The sequence below is a fragment of the Microcaecilia unicolor genome, chromosome 4, assembly GCF_901765095.1.
Source record: "Microcaecilia unicolor chromosome 4, aMicUni1.1, whole genome shotgun sequence".
NCBI lineage: Eukaryota > Metazoa > Chordata > Amphibia > Gymnophiona > Siphonopidae > Microcaecilia > Microcaecilia unicolor.
This window is the reverse complement of record NC_044034.1, coordinates 317,990,308-318,009,328: the sequence shown is the minus strand read 5'-3', so window position 1 is coordinate 318,009,328 and position 19,021 is coordinate 317,990,308. Positions and strand designations below refer to the sequence as shown.

General features: G+C 43.6%; 1 protein-coding gene across 1 annotated transcript in view; it reads right to left on the bottom strand.

Annotated features, from left to right (window-relative positions):
• SNRPG (small nuclear ribonucleoprotein polypeptide G) overlaps positions 1-18,279 on the bottom strand; it is a 28,701-nt gene extending 10,422 nt beyond the window's left edge. Inside the window, exons 1-3 of the mRNA XM_030199622.1 lie at positions 18,145-18,279; positions 17,940-17,962; positions 16,829-16,953 (exon numbers count right to left, since the gene is read on the bottom strand). Coding sequence (XP_030055482.1) covers positions 16,829-16,953; positions 17,940-17,962; positions 18,145-18,176 — 180 coding nt within the window. The 5' untranslated portion in view covers positions 18,177-18,279. The remainder of the gene's footprint in view (positions 1-16,828; positions 16,954-17,939; positions 17,963-18,144) is intronic.
• Positions 18,280-19,021: the final 742 nt, after the last annotated feature.

Sequence of the window (19,021 nt, the reverse complement as noted above, 5' to 3'; positions counted from 1 at the left end):
CAATGGGTGATTTCAACAAAACCTTCCACTGACATTTCAGAAGTTCTCTCTAGAAGGCCGCTATCGCCAGCTCGTAGGTTGATATCTGTTGCCGCAAGCTACGGCACACCCTTGGATCCCTTCCAAAAGGCAGGACTACCTCCTCCTCACTTGCCAGATGTGGAGTCGAGGCCGGCTTAGTTGACAGTTTCTTAAATGATTTGTTTCAGGCATCGAATAAGCAGATACCTTTGTCAGGCACAGCCTGTTTGATGTGGCTGTGCCGCTGGGTGGCAGATGCAGCTTCAAATGGAGACTGGTTCAGCTCCCTTTTCAGGGCAAGCTATTGTTTGAGGACTCTGAAGTTGGCAGAAGATCTGGGTGACTCAGACTCAGTGTCTTCCTAAGGATATGTCTACACGTTCTTTTCGGTCAGGTCAGGCTTGACCCATCTTTAAAGACACCAGGATTATCATCTGGGGCAGCCTAGTTTTCAGCGATCCAGGTTCAGTTCAAGCAGGGTTTCAGAACTCTTGACTTTGTCCATTCAAGATCCTCAGGATTTCTCCTGAAGGGGGGGGGGGGGGGGGCGCCACAGGTCTTGTCTTTTCTTCATAAGGTGGTTTCTGCCTTCCATGCCATTCAACCTTTGTCTCTTCCTGCTTTTGGACGCTCACCATGTACTATACTATTTGGAAGTGACCAGCGAGTTCCATTGGTCAGATCTTTGCTTCATGCTTTGCTCGGGACCTTAGGAAGGTAATGCAGCTTCCAAAGCCATAATGGCTTGCCATTTTTAAACTGGCAGGTGTGGGCATAGCGGGACAATGTCTGGGGTGACCCACTGAACAGACGTGACTTCCTGCATAGTCTCATGCACTGCAAAAGACTGAAGCGGTCTTCTAGTACTTGCCATTTTAAGGTTAGCAGATGTGGCGGTGGCAGGATCAGAAGCATATTTAGAACTTGGAGAGTCTTAGGTATACAGGAAGGCGACTCCTTATGATTCACCCGTACTGCGGTGGGATCATCAGATTCCTGACCCACTGAGCAGAAATGCCTCCTGGCATAGCTTCATGCTGTCTTCTTGCTGGTTGGAAACCAGATTCCCTATCTTGCAGAGCAGCGGTGGCCACTAGCTGAGAGGCAGCTTCTTCAGCTGGCCTCTATATGGGTCAGTCTCTCCCGTTGTGGGTGACAGCGCTTTCTTCCAGAACGCAGCCGACTTCCTTTTCCGTGTCCCATCTAGCTTCCGTGGCTGCCTTTTACAGTTTGGCCACTTGGTCCTCTGTCCTGCCGTGGATGGTTTGCAGATCGCCCACTTGGTCTGCTGTCCTTCCCTTGCTAGGCATTGCAGGCTTGACATGGCAGCACATGTGGCTGCGACCTATTGAGCATCGCTCCAGTCTGCTGAGGTTGTAGTACCCTGCCCCACTTGAGGACTGCTTTGGGCCATCCCACAAGTCTCTGGATTGATCAGTGGGATGCTATGGAAGGTAAAATTAGTCCTTACTTAATTTTCTTTCCATTAGTCTCAACAGATCAATCCAGAGGTCTGCTCTTTGTTGTTCTGGGATGTTTTCTTCTAGTTGCTTCAGTTTCATCAGATTTCTTTATTTGATTTTGGCTACAAAAAACCACCAAAAAACCCCAAACAAAAACAAACAGGAAATCTTCTATTGTCACCCTCCCACAGGAGCAGTTGAGCCTACATGGGCTTTATGCAGGCAAGAGAGGAATTACTGTTGGATTTCCTTTTCCTTATTCCATTGCTTTGATATCGACAATACTGAGGTTAAGGTGGCTGCACATGACCATATAAAGTAAACCTCTCAAGTTTCAAGTTATACCTCCACCTGCTGGTAGAGGGACATAACCCAGAAGTCTCTGGCTTGATCTGTTGGGACTAATGGAAATAAAATTGTTAGGTAAGGACAATTTTACCTTCTGGCATAGGTTGTTCCTTTACATTAGTGGTCTTTGCTAATTTTTAAGTTTATTGCCTCTTTGGATCCAAAGTGGCCAGACAGCCAACAAATATCTTCCCATGGGTCCACAACTGGGAATCCTGCCTAGTATAGTGCATCCCTCAGAGTACTGTTCCTATGTAGCAAGGGAGAGACATTATGAATGAACTGAGGGTGGACCTAGCCAGAACCCACTACTCATAACACCAGGCCTGGTGCAGTAGGCCCATTGCCAGGCCGACCCTAAGCTCACTCCTGGGATTGCTATTGTTGCATAAATGTGTTGGATCCTGCTATAGTCATCCTTCCCGCTCCCAAAAGAAAAGAAGCATATGGCAAGTTATGGATGCTGTGAGGCAATCTGACCATAGACATAACTCGTGGACCTGGAAGGAGAAAGCAAGGCAGACAGTTTGGGTAGGGAAGTAACTCAGGTACTGTAGCTTTAGCTCAGATTTGGAAAAGGCAAGTCAAATCTAAAATATAAATCAGCATCTTCCTACCCACTCTCCCTCTCCCGAGAGAGAGACACCCTGTCCAGCTGTGTGCCACCAGTCTGTACCAATGGCAGCACCCATTTGCCTACCAGCATCTTTCCACTCAACTACCAAATGCAGGAGTGGCTGCTACTGGAGCCTGATGAGCAGGGACCTCGCTGCCACATCACTATATACTATGTGGAGGTGCCAAACACTATCTTACTGCGCAGCCAACTGTTCCAAGCACACATGTAACATCATCCTAGCACCCACTAGGGCTGCCAGCAGCTCACACAGGGCCATGCTGCTGCGATGGTTGGCTGATCTACATCTCCATCACTGTGTACCGATATCCTCATGGGGTTGGATGTATGAGTCAATCCATCTACTTTCTGCTGCTCCATCTTTCAGAGTGCAGCCTACAAAAGCTTTCACCCTCTCAGGTGGGACTTCATATTGCTGATCTTGTGAGATCAACAGAAGGTAGGCTGTATTTTCAAGTGTGCAGGAACTGACTCCAGCTGCTTCTGAAATAATACAGCAGGAGCTGAGAAGTGGGACCAAGACTAGGATCCAGGTGAAGTATAAACAGTGGGAGCAGCTAATCCTCATAGTGGTGGGGTCTAGGTGCAGAATGACAAGGGCCACCACTGACTCACACGCCTTCCATTTAGTACCTCCGCTATAGCCTTACCCTCCCTAAATGTTCCTTTTACCCTCATACAGGAATACCCATTCCCCACCCTTGACTTGCCCCCTCCCAAAAATATTAATATTGTGCAGATTACTGTACATAAGCAGGCAAAATACAGCAAAATACTTTCTGCAGTACCCTAGTATAGAGAGCCTACAGTACATTAAAGGCTTAATGCTCTTTAGTAAAAGGACCACTCTGTATCTAATACGAACAGGGGGTAAAGCGAGTTGTGTACCTTGGACTTTTATGTGAAATTCACTGCAGTAGCCCTAGGGTACCCCACTGCTCTGCTGGGATGTCCGTGTGGTCAGTCTACTTAAGAATGCTGTCTCCTCATACATCCCAATGGTTTGATTTTGTGCGTTTTTCCTTTGGACTTTACCCCCCCCCCCCCCCCCCCAAAAAAAAAAAAAAAAATCATCCTAAAGATAGATGCATTGAGCACAAGCACATATAGCAAATGGCCATTTTTTAAAATAAGAAGTTGGGATGTTTTTCGGGTTTGAAAATGGCCATGTTCACTACTAGGATTTTTGGGCTTTGGATGTCATATTGAAAATGCCCCTCTTAATTTCCAGAAATCTCTTACTAGCCACTGTTTCTCATAACTTTTCACCCATACCAATCATCATCCAACCAGATAATTCCTTCATTCCTGCACTCCTCACCTCTTTGACTAGCTCCTTGTCCAGTACTAGTTTAATATGCAACTATGTCCCATGAAGTCTTTCCAGCACCGTCCCAACTGCTCTATCCCTCATAAGTTTTTCAGCCCCACCCTATCCCTCACCATTCTCCATGCTTTTCCCTGAGGTATTGAAATCTTCAGAGCAATAAATCAAGATCTTCCCTGATCCCCAACTCCATCAATTTTACACTCTCTCCTCAAGGAGCATATCTATTCACTAAATTATACTTCTATCCTAAATCACCATGTTCAGCCCTAGATACCTACTCCTTTGGACCTGATTATCTTCAAGATCTCAATATGAATGTTCCTTGCACCCAACACCCCAACTCTCCCCCCCCCCCCCCCCCCCCCCCCCCCCCCCCCCCCCATAATTCAAGCCAAAAAGTCTACATACTTATTTTGTGGGAACAGGTATGAGTCCTGGAAGAAAATAGCACCCCCCCCCCCAGCTGATTACCTCATGTATAAGCATCTGACAAGTTTAAACCTCACTTTTACTGATTCAGTCTTGAAACCATCAACTCCTCCTCACTCTGTTTTATTCCCCCGACTCATTTGAGCACATCATCCTGCTCCACTCATCTACCCCCACTCCCTGTACAACTAGACATTCATCTGCCCTTAGACTACTACTAATCATTTCTAAAACGCTACTAGATATACACAGCGCTGTACACGAACATAAAGAGACAGTCCTTGCTAATCTAATTAGGGCAGATAAGGGAATTAATAAGGTGGGAAAGATAAAACATACAAGGGTACTGTACAAGTGAATAGGGGTTAGGAGTTAAAAGCAGCATAAAAAAAATTGGGCTTTTAACCTAGATTTGAAGACGGCCAGAGATGGAGTTTGACGTACTGGCTCAGGAAGTCTATTCCAGGCATATGGTGCAGCAAGATAAAAGGAGCAGAGTCTGGAATTGGCAGTGGAAGAGGAGGGTATAGATAAGAGATTTACCCAATGAAAGGAGTTCCCGGGGAGGAGTGTAGGGAGAGAGAAGAGTGGAGAGGTACTGAGGAGCCTCTCTACCAATGCATGCCTACTAATTATTCAGTCTTCTTAACCTCTTGTCTCTCTTACACTAAAAAGACAGTGTCGCAGTCTTCCTCCCTCCATTCAAGGCATTAGAACTTTCTCCTGATGTCTTTCCTTACTTACCAAGAATATTCATTAAACTTACTCCCAATGCCCTTACACATACTCTTCCCTCCTCTTGACTGCTACCTGGGAATCTTTATTGCAAACTTTGAGAAGCGCTGAGAGAAAAGGACATTTCTCTGGTAAGTAAATATTATTTTGCTCTGTGCTTTGGGAACTTAAAGATTGGGGTTTAAAGCAGGAATTGTAGGTTATTGATAGGCAGAATAAAAATATAAAAAAAGCAAACTATCAACTAGTCTCCATACTTTTCCCCACTAGTTTTAAAACTTGAATTTTGTACTACAGCATTCACAGAAAGCCTCAAGCAGGCACAGCATGGCCCTACCACGTTCTCCTTCTCATAATCTAAACAAGCCTGGCGGAGATAGACATGAAAGTTTCTATCCTGGTAAGTAGCAGGGTTCATTCTCCATCTAGGGGAGAGCAGTTTCCCTCCACTGAAAGGATACCGTGACTGGGGAGTGGTCTGACAGTTCGCCTGTCTTTATAGAGGAAGCCGCCACCCTGCGAATCAGCCCATGTGAAAGAAGAAGATAATCCAAGCGCGCATGGACCTCATGCAGGTGAGAAAAATGTGTAGTCCTGCTCATCCACATGAAAATCTCCAGACGTCAATCACATCCCTGACAAGAAGACTGACACCCCCCCCCTCAATCTACTGTGGTCCCTAGAAGGCTTTTTAGGGGGGGGGGGGGGTTACAATCAATGCTAGGGTTGCTGGTAATATTAAAGTCACCTTCAATGATCAGCGAATAGTCATCGAAGGTTGCCAGCTTAGCCAAGGGGGGAGGGGGGAACCTTATGGGAGTATACAATAAGGGCATAAATACTGCAAAGGGTCACTCTGATTCTCTTTAGGGTGCCAACAGCATGTCTACCCTTCGGGTCATGATACAACTGGGGAAGGGTAAATACTAAAAAAGTCTTCCTAATTAAAATGGCTACTCCCCTCTGATGGCCATTATAGGCTGCAAAAAAAATAATTTTTCACCCACCTTTTTAATTTCAAGTGATCTACTGTGGTCAAGTGCGTTTCCTGCAAGAGAGTGATATCAGTGTGCTTCCGTTTTAATGCTTGGAGGATCCTAGTTTTTTTTTTTTTTTTTTTTTAAACTGACGAGTGCACCCCATCCACATTAATAGACATTAACTTCAAATCAGCTGTAACTGTTGAAGAAAAAGAGAAAACCCAAGAGAGGAAAGTGAGGTCCAAGAGTGGTCCAAGGGCTCCCCAGGAAAGCCCCCCCCCCCCCACTCAAACAGTTGCCATGGAGAAAAGGCAAAAAGAGAACCAACCAACCATATACAAAGGCAAGAGACAAAAAAATACCCCCCCCCAAAGACAGCTATGCAAGACAAACCCTCCCACACAACCTCCCGAGCCACACATGAATACCACATCAAAGTCCCAACATACAACCAGCACCCAAACTCAGTCACCAACCCATCCCCCTCCCCACACTTAAACATAATATGGGATGGCCCCCTCAGGCTGAAATAAAACTGTACACAAGAAAGAAATCAATGGTAACTGCTTTCCAGGAGCTGCTCAGCCATGTCACAAAGTCCCAAAAAGGGAGCCAAAACAGCCAGTTGCCTCGCTCTAATTTAGTGGAGCAGACCCCCATGAAAAATCTCAGAGGCCCATCCATCAGGCCCCAGCCGCCTCCTCACATCGTCCCCGGTGCTGGGCAAAATCAATCTAAGGGCCACCCCAGCAAGACTCAACAGGTCCGATGAAGAAAAGGAGCGGAGGTCCCTCTATTGTCCAAAGAAAGGTGGAATCAGACCAAATGGTAATCAGAAATTGGCAAAATAGTTCACGATAGTGTATAGTGAGTCCCAGCTATCACTCTCCGAGACACTAGCAATATAAGAAAGAAGGCAGCAACTAATCTCTGCAGTCCCTCCACAAACTTCTACAGATCAGCAGGGTCCGTGAAAAACAGTTATTTTCATGAAGCGCACACACCTTTGCAGGGTAAAGAAATCACAAATTGCACTCCTGTGGAAAAAAGGTGCTTGCAATGCTGACCCTCTACCTACGGAGGTCAGAAACCCTGGCCGAGTAGTCCTGGAACAACAGGACCCGTGTGCCCTGATATTCCACTTGATGCTGAGCCCTGAAGAGTTGCACTAGCTTCTCTTTATCAGTGTAGTTTCCAATGGATGAGGCCTCGAGTCTCCATCTTTAAGCGTGCCTATGCGGTGAATACACTCCACCTTCATGGAGAGGTCTGAGGACAGAAGGCCCAGCTTATGAGGCAACCATCTCTCCATGGAGTCCCAGAATTCTTTATCCTTGACTTTCACTGAGACCAATGATACAGACGATGTTCCTTCGCCTCGGGTTTCTTGGTCTTCTACATGTTGCAAAAGGGTTTTACATTGGGACTCCATATCAGTGAGGCATGCCTCAATCCCTTCTATGCGGTCTTTGACCCTGGGGAACTGGGTTTGGTTCCCACTGCAGCTCCTTGTGACTCTGGGCAAGTCACTTAACCCTCCATTGCCCCAGTAATGTAGTTGCAAAAACCACAGAAAGGCGGTATATGAAGTCACATTTCCCTTTCCCCTTCCCATCTTCTGCATGCTGCAGCCTAGAGCCCTACCTCTCCAGGTCCTTGCAGATATCATCCACAGACGCCTACAGTTTGGACAGTGTCATCTAGAACTGCAGTGAGCGGCTTAGTGAGCTCCCGGATAGCATCTTCTTGTAGAGTCAAGATCGAGGCTGTCACCAGTTCCGCTGCCATCTTGGGGTTCGCCTACAGTGCACAATCCTTCCCCACACGTGGGATCTTGGCCGGCATCCTATGCTGCATTTGCACAAACATAGCTAACACATGCACGGTTCAGTCCCCAAGTGTTTTGAAAGCCCAAAAAGGTGTTCCGGTGCAGCCTGGGATAAGAAATTCCAATTAGTTACCACCAGCACAGTTAGAGCGGATAGGGGCAGTCAGATGTCCGCTCAGTTAGACAGCATCATGTGACCCCCCCCCCCCCCCACTCCCAAATCATCTTAATTTTTTTTTCACCCTCTACACTACCCAAACTTATACCCCCCCTCCCCTCTCCAGGACCTGCCATTTCCGCACACGTTGATCCCTCATCAATTTCCTCTCCTAGCACAGCCATCCCTTCTAGAGAGTTGCATGGGGTCATAAATCCAACCCGACCCACTCATCCCTGCTGGAATCTAACCCATCCCCATCTGTCCCGTGGGTAAACTAACCCGTCCCCGCCCATCCCCACAACAATTTAATGGTACATTAAAAAAATTCCTGTCTGTTCTCTGGGTTCGAGCCGCAGCACTGCGGGCAAGGAAGGAACAGAAGTTGGAACACTCTGGTGTGCACATGTAAGACTTCTCTGATTCACTGGCACTGTGTGCTAAGAGATTGCAAAATGCACACGCCAGTAGGTCAGGTGACATCTGATGTTCGTGCCTATGTCAGAGCGGAGGTCTGCTTATCAGCCCGGGAGCAGAGAGGATTAATAGTGTCATATAGTAAATGACAGCAGATAAAAAATGGAACGGTCCATCCAGTCTGCCCAGACAATCATCATCAATTCATGATTAAATCAACAATGAATGTAATATATTTATGGTCTTTCTGTGGTGTTTCTGGGACATAGACCATAGAAGTCCGCCTGGCCCTATCCTTATGTGCCAACTGCTGGAGTTGCCTTCGAAGCCCACTCCAGCCTATTCATCATCTCATTTGCTGGACACAGACCGTAAAAGTCTGTCCAGCCCTGTTCTCATGTTCCAGCCACTAAAAGATGCTGCCTAAGCCCTTTCCAGTCCACCTTAAACCAGATTGCCATATATGAGATACAGACCATACAGGCCTCCCAGTATCAGCCCTAGCTCATCACAGCCAGAGTCACCATCTAAGTGTCACGACACATCCACACACATGCAGCCATTTTAGTTTTTTGTATAGCTTCCATTTTCTAATTAAAGATATTCTATGTTTATCCCATGCCTTTTTGAATTTCATCACCATTTGTATCTCTACCACCACCTTAAAGGAGACTTTCCGCATCTGTGCTATTAAAGCAAGGAGGAGGAGACAGAACTCAAAGAAGTTGGTACTCGGTAGGCGAGAGGCTGGCGCAAGTGTAGCATACACTTCTCCACAGGAACCCCGCAGGAACTGCTTCCGTCCCCATGGGATCCCACGGGATTCCCGCAATCCCCGTTCCCATGCAAGTCCCTAATCTCTTCTAACTTCATGACTGCCTCCACTGAACTTGTTTCCCTCTGGAATCAACCCTTAGAGCTCAACTGCCATCTCCGCCACAGCGCAGCCTCCTTCACCAACGCCACCACTTGCATAATCAGTGGTATCACAGTGGTTTAGCCTTATTATGGCATCAATCTTCACAATGAAAGGGCATGGAGAAAGCACAAATCAACAGACAACTACATACCAAAACTCATATCATTTTTACCATGGAACGGTAAAACAAGCAAAAGTATTTTTTCCTCACAGATCCTTAATTCTGCCAAACCCCCGGATGAAGCAGAAGGTATCACAACTGTAGAAAAAAACAAAAACCTCACCCACATCTGGACACCCAGCGACAACTAAAGTGTATTAAGAATCAGTCCACGTGCCCTGGGTGACAAAGATTGTATATAAGCCTCCCAAGCTGCCAAGACAGCCTTTTTACATTTTAGGGATCCCCGAGCCACACTATGCTCCGAAAGCATTAGATCATGGAGCCGACTGTGCCAGGCCCAAAAGTAAGGCACGTTGGGTACTGACCAAACTCCCAAAATAATTTTCTTCCCAAGGAGACTGGCCCTACAGCACAAAAACCTCATAGTGATCCAAAAGAAATCCCACTGAAGAAAAAGGCAAAGTGCCCAAAACATTCACCAAGTGATCTACGAAAGACCTCCAAAAAGACTGTACCTTAGGACATGCCCAGAAAGCATGAAGCTTTCACACCAAGTGTCAACTTGATGGAGTTCACATCAAGTTGACACTTTTTGACAGAGGAGACAATCCACCTTCCTTATTTTAAACAAATGCTCTTTAGTAAGATAAGCCCAATGTGGTAAATGAAACTGACATTTCCTCTAGTCAGCATTTACAGTAAGGCCCAGAATTCTCCACACCAAAGCTAAAAGGTCCATTGATTGGCTGGAGCACTGGAAGTCCAAACACAAGTCAACCACAGGTCCCTGCTAGAGAAGTGTCAGAGTAGTCATTTATGTAAGGCTGAAACAGATGCAATCTTCACCCGTTCCTGCCAGAAAATTGCAAAGTTTGGCAGTGTGACCAGTTCACAATGCAGCCGAATCCAAAGAAAAAAAAAAAGAGAGTGGGACAATTGGTGATAAGCAAAGTGATCTCCCAAGCTAGTCAGGGAACCCATCCCCCAATTGGGCTAAAGGTTTCAATTTCCTCATCTACTCCAAGCACCTGTGATAGATAGCAGATGCTGCATGCACTCCTGCGATTGAACTTCACACTATCTATACCCGGTGTAAACAACTCGTTGCCCTGAATAGGCAAAAGGTCAGCTACTTCAGCGGAATCTTCCAACGACAGGCGAGTTTCCCGCCAAAGGTCCTGTAAAAGTCTAAAAAAAAAAAAAAAACACCAATACACACTGGTAAAGATAGCAGAGAAGAAAGGGCAAGCAGCAGATAATGCAGATGCCAGGGATGAAAATACTGCCTCTCTAGAGCTAGGTAAAACCAAATATACCAAAGTAGTTATTTCCTTCAAAATCTCTGGAAATGATTGAATGAAAATTTTTTTGAACCAGAGCTAAATATATTAGGAGATCTACAAGTGAAGGGATTGACACAATCACTCCATATAAATAATTAAGATTTTTTGTTTATAGAGATGTTCTCAGAGTTATACACTCACCCAAGTGAGGTGCCACTAATCTAAGCGGTGCCTCTAAGGGTGGATAAGATTCTCAATCATAGAACTTCAAGGTATTTTTTGAAAAAAAAATTTTTTGCACACCCTTCGGTCAATTAAATATTTCTGTAAGTGTGTCTAATACCTTAAATAACATGGAGTGAAAAAATGAGTAAATTCCTGCACTCCTCCAATAAAAACCTCAATGCACATCCAAACTGACGTGTGCTATTTTGTAATAAGAAAAAATTGCTAAATGTAAACTACTATCAGCATTTGATATTTTGATAAATATAGGCACTTAGCCTTGTGTAGATTCCTCGGTGGTTATAATCCTTGAAAATCCATACTTGTAATCTTACTGGGATTCATCATTCTCCACTGAAAGCTTTTCATGCTTGTAACTACACAAAGTCATAACGAGTTACATTTAGCATTTTTTTCTTATTACAAAATAGGGGCAAAAATTTTTTTCAAAAAAATACCTTTAGAGAAGTTCTATGATTGAGAATCTTATCCACCCTTAGAGGCGCCGCCTCACTTGGGTGAGTGTATAACTCTGAGAACATCTCTATAAACAAAAAATCTTATTTATATGGAGTGATTGTGTCAATCCCTTCACTTGTAGATCTCCTAATATATTTATCTCTGGTTCAAAAAATTTTTCTCTAGAGCTAGGGGCATACAGTCCTGCAAATCAAAAACACAACTGTTCAAATGGTGAAGCAAGCATGCCAAATTGTAGCGCCCAATATCTGGCAAGCCCATACCTTCCTCATGCCAGGATTCCACAAGAAACCGAAATGTTTTACGTTTAAATCCTCCCCCAGCAAAATTTAGATAACAGCTGACAAAAACAGCAGATTTTTTTTTTTAAAGCTTTAAAGGAAGCATTTGAAGCATGTATAACCCAATGTGGGAATTGTCATCTGTAATAGTTGAATCCGTACATGAAGACTTAACAGCAAATGTTTCCAGTTTTGTAAAGTCTGGGCAGTATGGTCCAATAATTGTTCCACAATTAAATGATATAGACTCGAAGTGCACATTGTCAAATGGATATCAGGATAGCGAAAGAAGAGTCCACCCACTGAAGCAGAAAGACTCTCCTCCAGCGATCTTGAATATGGCTCTGAGATGCTAACGCCAGTGATTTAGATTCAATTTTAACCCAGAGTAAACTCTGTACTCCACAAAGGTCTCTATTAGAACAAAAACTGATTGCTGAGGGTCTGCCAGGTGCACCGAGAGATCATCTGCAGAAGTGGATATCTTAAATGTAGATTTGCCAACAGCAATACCTTTCACCTCCGGGTGAGCCTTAATATCCCTAATCAGGGGACCCAGAGTGAGCACAAACAAGAGGGGACACAGAAGGTAGCCCTGCCAGCTTCCTTGACGTATAGGAAACTGAATAGAGAACACACCACTAATGAAAACAACTGTTTGGTGATTAGAGTATAGGAGCTGGATGGCCTCCTCAAAAAAAAAAAAAAACCACCTATGGTACCATATGTTCTTAAAACAGTGAATAAAATTTGAATGCCTTCTCGGCATCAAAACTAATGAGCAGAGAAGGAGTGCCCCAGCACTGAACAGATTTCAAAGAGGTCAAAATAGCCCTCAATTTTAGTAGCAGAGAATGCACACACAAAGCCAACCTGAGACTCATCAACTAAAGGGGGCAGGACCCGAGCCAGCCGGTTAGTCAATATCTTAACAAGTAATTAGTTTCCTAATTTAAAAGAGAGATAGGATGGTATGAAGATGGATAGAGGAAGTCTTTGCCTGGCTTTAACAAGACTATCCTCTAAGCCACCTGCAATGAGGCTGAAATGTTTTGGGTAGTAATTATCTCAGAATACAGAGACCAAATGAGATCCCATATGGTCCATAAGTATTTTATAAAACTCAGCCTGAAATCCATCAGGTCCTGGGGCCTTCCTGAGCTTACTATGTTGAATGGCAATTTCAACTTCAAGTAGTAGCTATAAAACCACAGAGAACACAATCCACTCTAAGCTTCAGTGTCCTCAGTATGTGGCAAACGAGTGGAAAGATTAAATGCCTGAGCAGACTCCACAATGTCAAAATACCTGGGTCATTCCCTGATGATGGCTGCAGAACCTAGCAGGATATTGCAGAACAAATCTGATCTTCGCTGCATATAAAGCAGAACACGGCAACCCCCGCGGAGTAGTCCTGGAAGCAGAGTAGCTTTTTATTCTGATGGCTAAGCATTTTACCCCCATGGAGCACCTGAAGGATCGCTACCTTGTCGGCGTAGTTCAAAATTTTTAAGATAACTTGGGGCTGTGCATTCTCCATCTTTTGTGCCCCCAGAAAACCCACCAGTTCATGCTCCAGGACTGTCTCAGGTATTCAAACCAAGTGAGACTGCTCCTCCTAAAGTGATTTTGCAAGTCTTTAAGCTTGGCCTGGCAGTCCTCAAGGGCTTTCTGAAGTTGAGCACGAGGGTCTTCCACTCCTTGGACCCTGTTCTCCATCTCCTAAACTGTGTTGGTATTGAGCCACATCGCAAGTGATGTCCTCCATGGACCTGTTTCAGTTTCTTCTCTACTGGGGCTAAATGCTTGTCCAATAAACCTTCCATTAGCATTGCCACCTCTGCCACTACTTCTGAAACCCACACGGCGCTCAAAGACATCCCTGCTGGGCTGTTAAGTGCTGCCATCGCATAAGTGGAGTGGAGGAATTGAATGGGCTTCCTCTCATTTACTGCACAGGAATCGCTAATGCAGCTTTGTAAAAGAAGCCCTTTGTCTTTATGTACATGCTAGCAGATTTGACCATATAACCTCTTTACTCATCCAAAACTACTGGCTTCTCATTGCCTACCGCCTCCAATACAAATTCTTAGTTCTTACTCACAAAGTTCTCTTACTCAGGTATTCCTTCATACATGTCCTTCTTAATTATCCCCTATACTCCAACCTGAGCTCTCCACTCCCTCAACTAATTGGTTTTGCATTCCATCCCAAAAAAAGACTCATTATGAGGCCACCAGGCTATTCGATTTGAACACTCCTACCCAAAACTTAAAGCTCTGCTAAAAGACAAAGACTCATTTACTTGAAAAAAAGGCCTTCTTGATTCAGTCGGGGTGGGGGGGTCATGACCTTCTGGGAATTCACTAGTTTGCAATCTACTGTACTCAACTTCTATGCTTGTTTGTTCGTTATTCTTCCTCTTTTCTCCTATCCTAAAATGAAATGATGTTCCTTTCTTTTTCCTACCTTTTATTTTAATGTACATCACCTTGTTATCCTCCCAAGGAATGGTAATTCACTAAACTTTAATAAACCATAAACATTTTTGTGCAGTCATTGGCAATAATCAGCAAAGATTTCCACCTTATGGTCTTTCAAAAGAATCTGCCCCATCAAGCAGGGCTTTGGCTGCAATTCTTTCCTTAGTAGTCCTCATCTGGACTATTGTAACTCACTCTACGCTGGCTGTAAAAAGCAAATTCTTAAACTCCAGACAGCCCAGAATACGGCAGCCAGACTAATATTCGGCACACCAAAATACGAAAGCACGAAACCCCTACGAGAAAAACTACACTGGCTCCCACTAAAAGAACACATCACGTTCAAACTTTGCACCCTTGTCCATAAAATTAGCCATGGTAACACCCCAGCCTACATGTCAGACCTAATAGAACTACCACCCAGGAACGCAAAAAAATCTTCTCGCACACCCCTTAATCTTCATCCTCCGAAGTGTAAGGGTCTGAAATATAAATCAATGCATGCATCTACCTTTTCCTATACGAGCACGCAGCTCTGGAACGCGCTGCCACGTAACCTGAAAACGGTCTATGAATTGACTAATTTCCGCAAACTATTGAAAACTTATCTCTTCGACAAGATATATCACAAAGATCAACATGTGTAACTGTATAATCTTTAAAACTTCCAGAACTGTCTTATGTCTTTTGCTTTATCACCATCATGTATTTCACCACCATGTAACAAAACCCTCTGTAAACCAAATGTATATTCACTTCTATTCCCAGTATCCATGATAAATTGTAAGCCACATTGAGCCTGCAAAGAGGTGGGATAATGTGGGATACAAATGCAATAAAATAATAAAAGGCCACAATATCACACAGGAGATTGTTCCTAGGCAGACCCAATGCCCTATGGGCCCTGATACAGTACTTTGTTTCTTACTTCCAATACAAACTATGACACCAGATCGCCCAACTGCCTGATCATCTTGTCACCCTTCTGCCTCCTCAACCCTGCAGCCTCTATCAATTAACGTTACTTCTCAGGTAAGGAAATCAGGCTCTCACCAAATACTATCAACTCCTTAAACCAAGCTCACATTTCACTTCTCCTTAGATTAAAAAGATCTTGTAACCCGCAGTTATCATTCAGATTCACAGTGGCTAATACTAAGAACAACTAGACAATAACTAGGAATTACATTGAAGACTGGGGTCTTCTGACTCATGAGGAGGAATCGCTGCTGTCTTGCCGCTTTCCACAAGCTTCCTATCACCATTTTGTCTTGCTTACAGACTAGTGCTAACATGGGAGTATTCACCGAGATCTAGTGATTTCTTTCAGGCAATCATAGTGGAGGGTGATGTAGGGCAGTTTCACTGTTAACCCACATTCTAGGACACGGCTGATAGTCTCTGCTTGATGGATTTATGCTTTTTGCTCCTGGCCACATTGACACTGCTGAATCAAACCACCATCCTGGACAGTGACATCAATTCTTCATAGTGGTATATAAAGCACGGTGAGTTGCACGTGTTAAATTTGGCACATACCCAATTTACACGTACACCTCGAGTAATGAGCCACTGATAACCAGTCATACCAATTATCAGCATTAATTGGCAATAAGAATTTATATGCGTTTTAGGCGCATTATAAAGAGGCACGTGTAAATTCTAACACGTGTAGCTGAAAAGGGGTGTAGCCATGGGAGGTGTGTCTGGGGCATTCCTCAAATTTACATGCATGGTTATACAATTCGGGGGAACGTGCCTACATTTAGATACAGCTATTCACACCAGGTTTTCAGTGGCGTGAATGGCCACACCTAAATGTAAGCGTGTTTGCTGGCCCTACGCGCTATTCTACAAATCACACAACTTTAGGCGCGGTTTATAGAACAGCAGTAAGTGCTATTTTTGGACATGCCTATTTTAGATTCAATTTACATAATCTGACCCAAAATGTGCAATCTTTCAATTGTCTTTTTTTTTTTAAGCCAAAAGGTACTTTTTTTTTTTTTTTTGCCTTTCTGGAATTTTCTATCGGGGTGCCCTAATGTCTCCGTTTTTATAGTGTCCTTCAAAGATACTTCACTTCGAACTATGTATTCCTGAGCAACTGTCATCCCCCCCCCCCCCCCCATGTTCTAGTTTAAAAGCTGTTGTACCCCCTTTTATACATTAGTGCCAGCAGCCTGGTTCAATTCTGGTTAATGTGGAACCCATCTTTTCATATTAGCACCTGATGTATCCCCTTTTTAAACATTAGTGCCAGCAACCTGGTTCCATTCTGGTTAATGTGGAGCCCATTTTTTCATATTAGAACCTCCTAAAAAAATATTGCCTAATTCCTAACAAATTTAAGTTCCTTTCCCCTGCGCTTCATCTCATTCATGCATCGTGACTCCAGAGCTCTGCCTGCCTCTTTGGGTTCTAACTATGCTCAGTACTGCTAATCAATTATAAAAATAATTTTCCCAATTATATTTGGAACTACATGCTTTTTACCTCAGTAATTACCATGGGCTAATAATCTCTAAACCCTACATTTATATACAGAACAGCAGAACCTCTTTACAATGAAGTAAATGCTACATGTTCTATGCTCTTGGCATGGTCACTTCAATTCTCTTACCGAAATATGTCTCCAGTGCATTATTTAGCTAGATAATTTCTTTCAACTATCCACTGTATACTTACCACCATTCCAATGCTGTTCTGCTGTCCACCTGGTGCCATTTCTACACATTCATCTATTACGAGATTCATGAAGGGATCAAACCCTCGCAGGATTCCTTGAACATGTCTGCCACCATTTAACTTCACTGAAAAGATTTCACAAGGGTAAAAAACATGAATCTTTAAATCTGTTCAGAAAATTAAATTGGATATAGTTCTTCCTTTCCTACCAAGAATTTACCACCACCTGTAACACTTAGATGACTAAAAATTAAATGCTTTACATCTTAAGGCATGCTTTTTTTAGGATAAACTGTTCATAACCGACACCCCACCACCACGGTGTCTTATATAAAAAACAGAAAAATGTGCATACATAGAAAATATATAGTTTTATTATTTAAGAAGTCTAAGCCGACTAGCTCTGGGATGTGGCACTTCATGGTGTTAGAAGGGGTAAGGGAAAAATTTACTTCTGCATCCCCTCAGCTTACTTTCTATGCCCCCTTCCCTGTGCTGCAGTATTACTGTGGGTGCTTTAGGTGGACCACATTATTCACCCTATCCTAAAACCAGCAGTGAATGTAGCTCAGTTTTGGAAAACGTTTAACACACCTTTAAAACTACATCTTCTTTCCAGAAAAGAACGAGTCTAATTAATGAGTAGAAAAAGGTATCATCCTAGCTCTGTAGCTGAGATTACAATTCTGTACAATAGGCCAGAAAAAACCAGGAATTAACGTCTCACCGCCTGTCCCCCATCCAAGGTTTTCACAAGTAACTCTTAGCTTCTTCGCAGGCTGCAACTGAATAGCACTGTTACCGAAAAATCACTATGTACATTTTGTTTTGTCAGTTTTGGCCTATGCAATTAATTCTGTTCATCAAGGCAAGATTCATTTGCTGTAGTTTACCCCTGTGCCAAAACCCACTAAGTCCATTAATTTAGCCTCGATGAACGAAATTACTCGCAAAGTTCAAAGCTGATAGAAAAAAAATGGTCTGCGAGAGTTTTGGAAAAGTTCTCTTCAATTCTGTGAAGCAGTTAAGGAACATTAATTTTGCAGTTCCTAGTACTCCCCTCCCCAGGTGCGGCATGTGATATACGGGGCAAGTACAATAATATACTTACATGATAACTTCTTGTCCATGAATCTGTAAAAGAAAACGAAACATACATTAGCTAAATAACAAAGAAAAAATACCATTCATCCAGCACCCACCTATAGGCCGCTGCCTCTTAGGCATCAAGGGGGGGGGGGGAAGGGGGCGATTAGAGGAAACCCAAGTCCCTAACAACTCCCTCTCCTGTCTGCCTTCTGTTCCCTGAACCTTACTTCTTCAGCTCAGGCGGATGCGCTTTACTCATATTCTTTTTTTCACCGCTCTGTTCCGACTCTTGTATCAGCAGCAGCACACGAGCTCAACCTAGCTAGCAGCACCCCGCGCTCCTCGAAGTCGAAACTTAAGAGACGCTGGTCTCAGCGTCTGACGTCACCGTGCGTGCCAGACCCGACCAATCTAGTATCTATCTGTGCAGGCTTCCTGTGCAATAGCTTATCGTTCAAGGAAGTTTAATAGAGACCAAGTAACGTTGAAACCAATTAGGTTAGTCTCAGTTTCCCCTTCCCAGAGCCCTGAGGGCAGCCGTCATCACTATACTGTCAAAAATAAAGCAAGCAAACCTATGAGCTGCTGTATCCACATTGTCGGTCTTTATTGTTGGTAGCACTAGCATTTGTATTTAGATATTCTCACTTATATTTTCAAACGTACCGGGTTGTGCAGCATACGGGTGTACACAATGGCAGTACTGTATAATAAAAGAATAACTTTTTATAGGTAGTAATTTGTTATAAATTGTAATCAATGTGTCATTTGGAGGGGCTAGTTATAGGGACACAATAACACGTGTTACATTCGTGCAGATTTTTTTTCTTCTCCTGGTAAAGGGGCACTAAAACACACATGTTCTGAAAATCAGGTGCTCAACATTCAGAGTTTCTATCTATTTATTTATTTATGATATTTATACCCCACATTAAACATGAATTAGGTTGAAACCTGGGTGCATTTTAAATCTTTTTTTTTTCCTGTGCCTAGATCAAAAGAAAAAGATGGAGTGTGGGAACTTGTGCCTTTTGTTTTGTGGACTGCAGAGGTATATTATAAAAATACACTTGATGTTTTTATTACTATTATTTAAAAGACTGA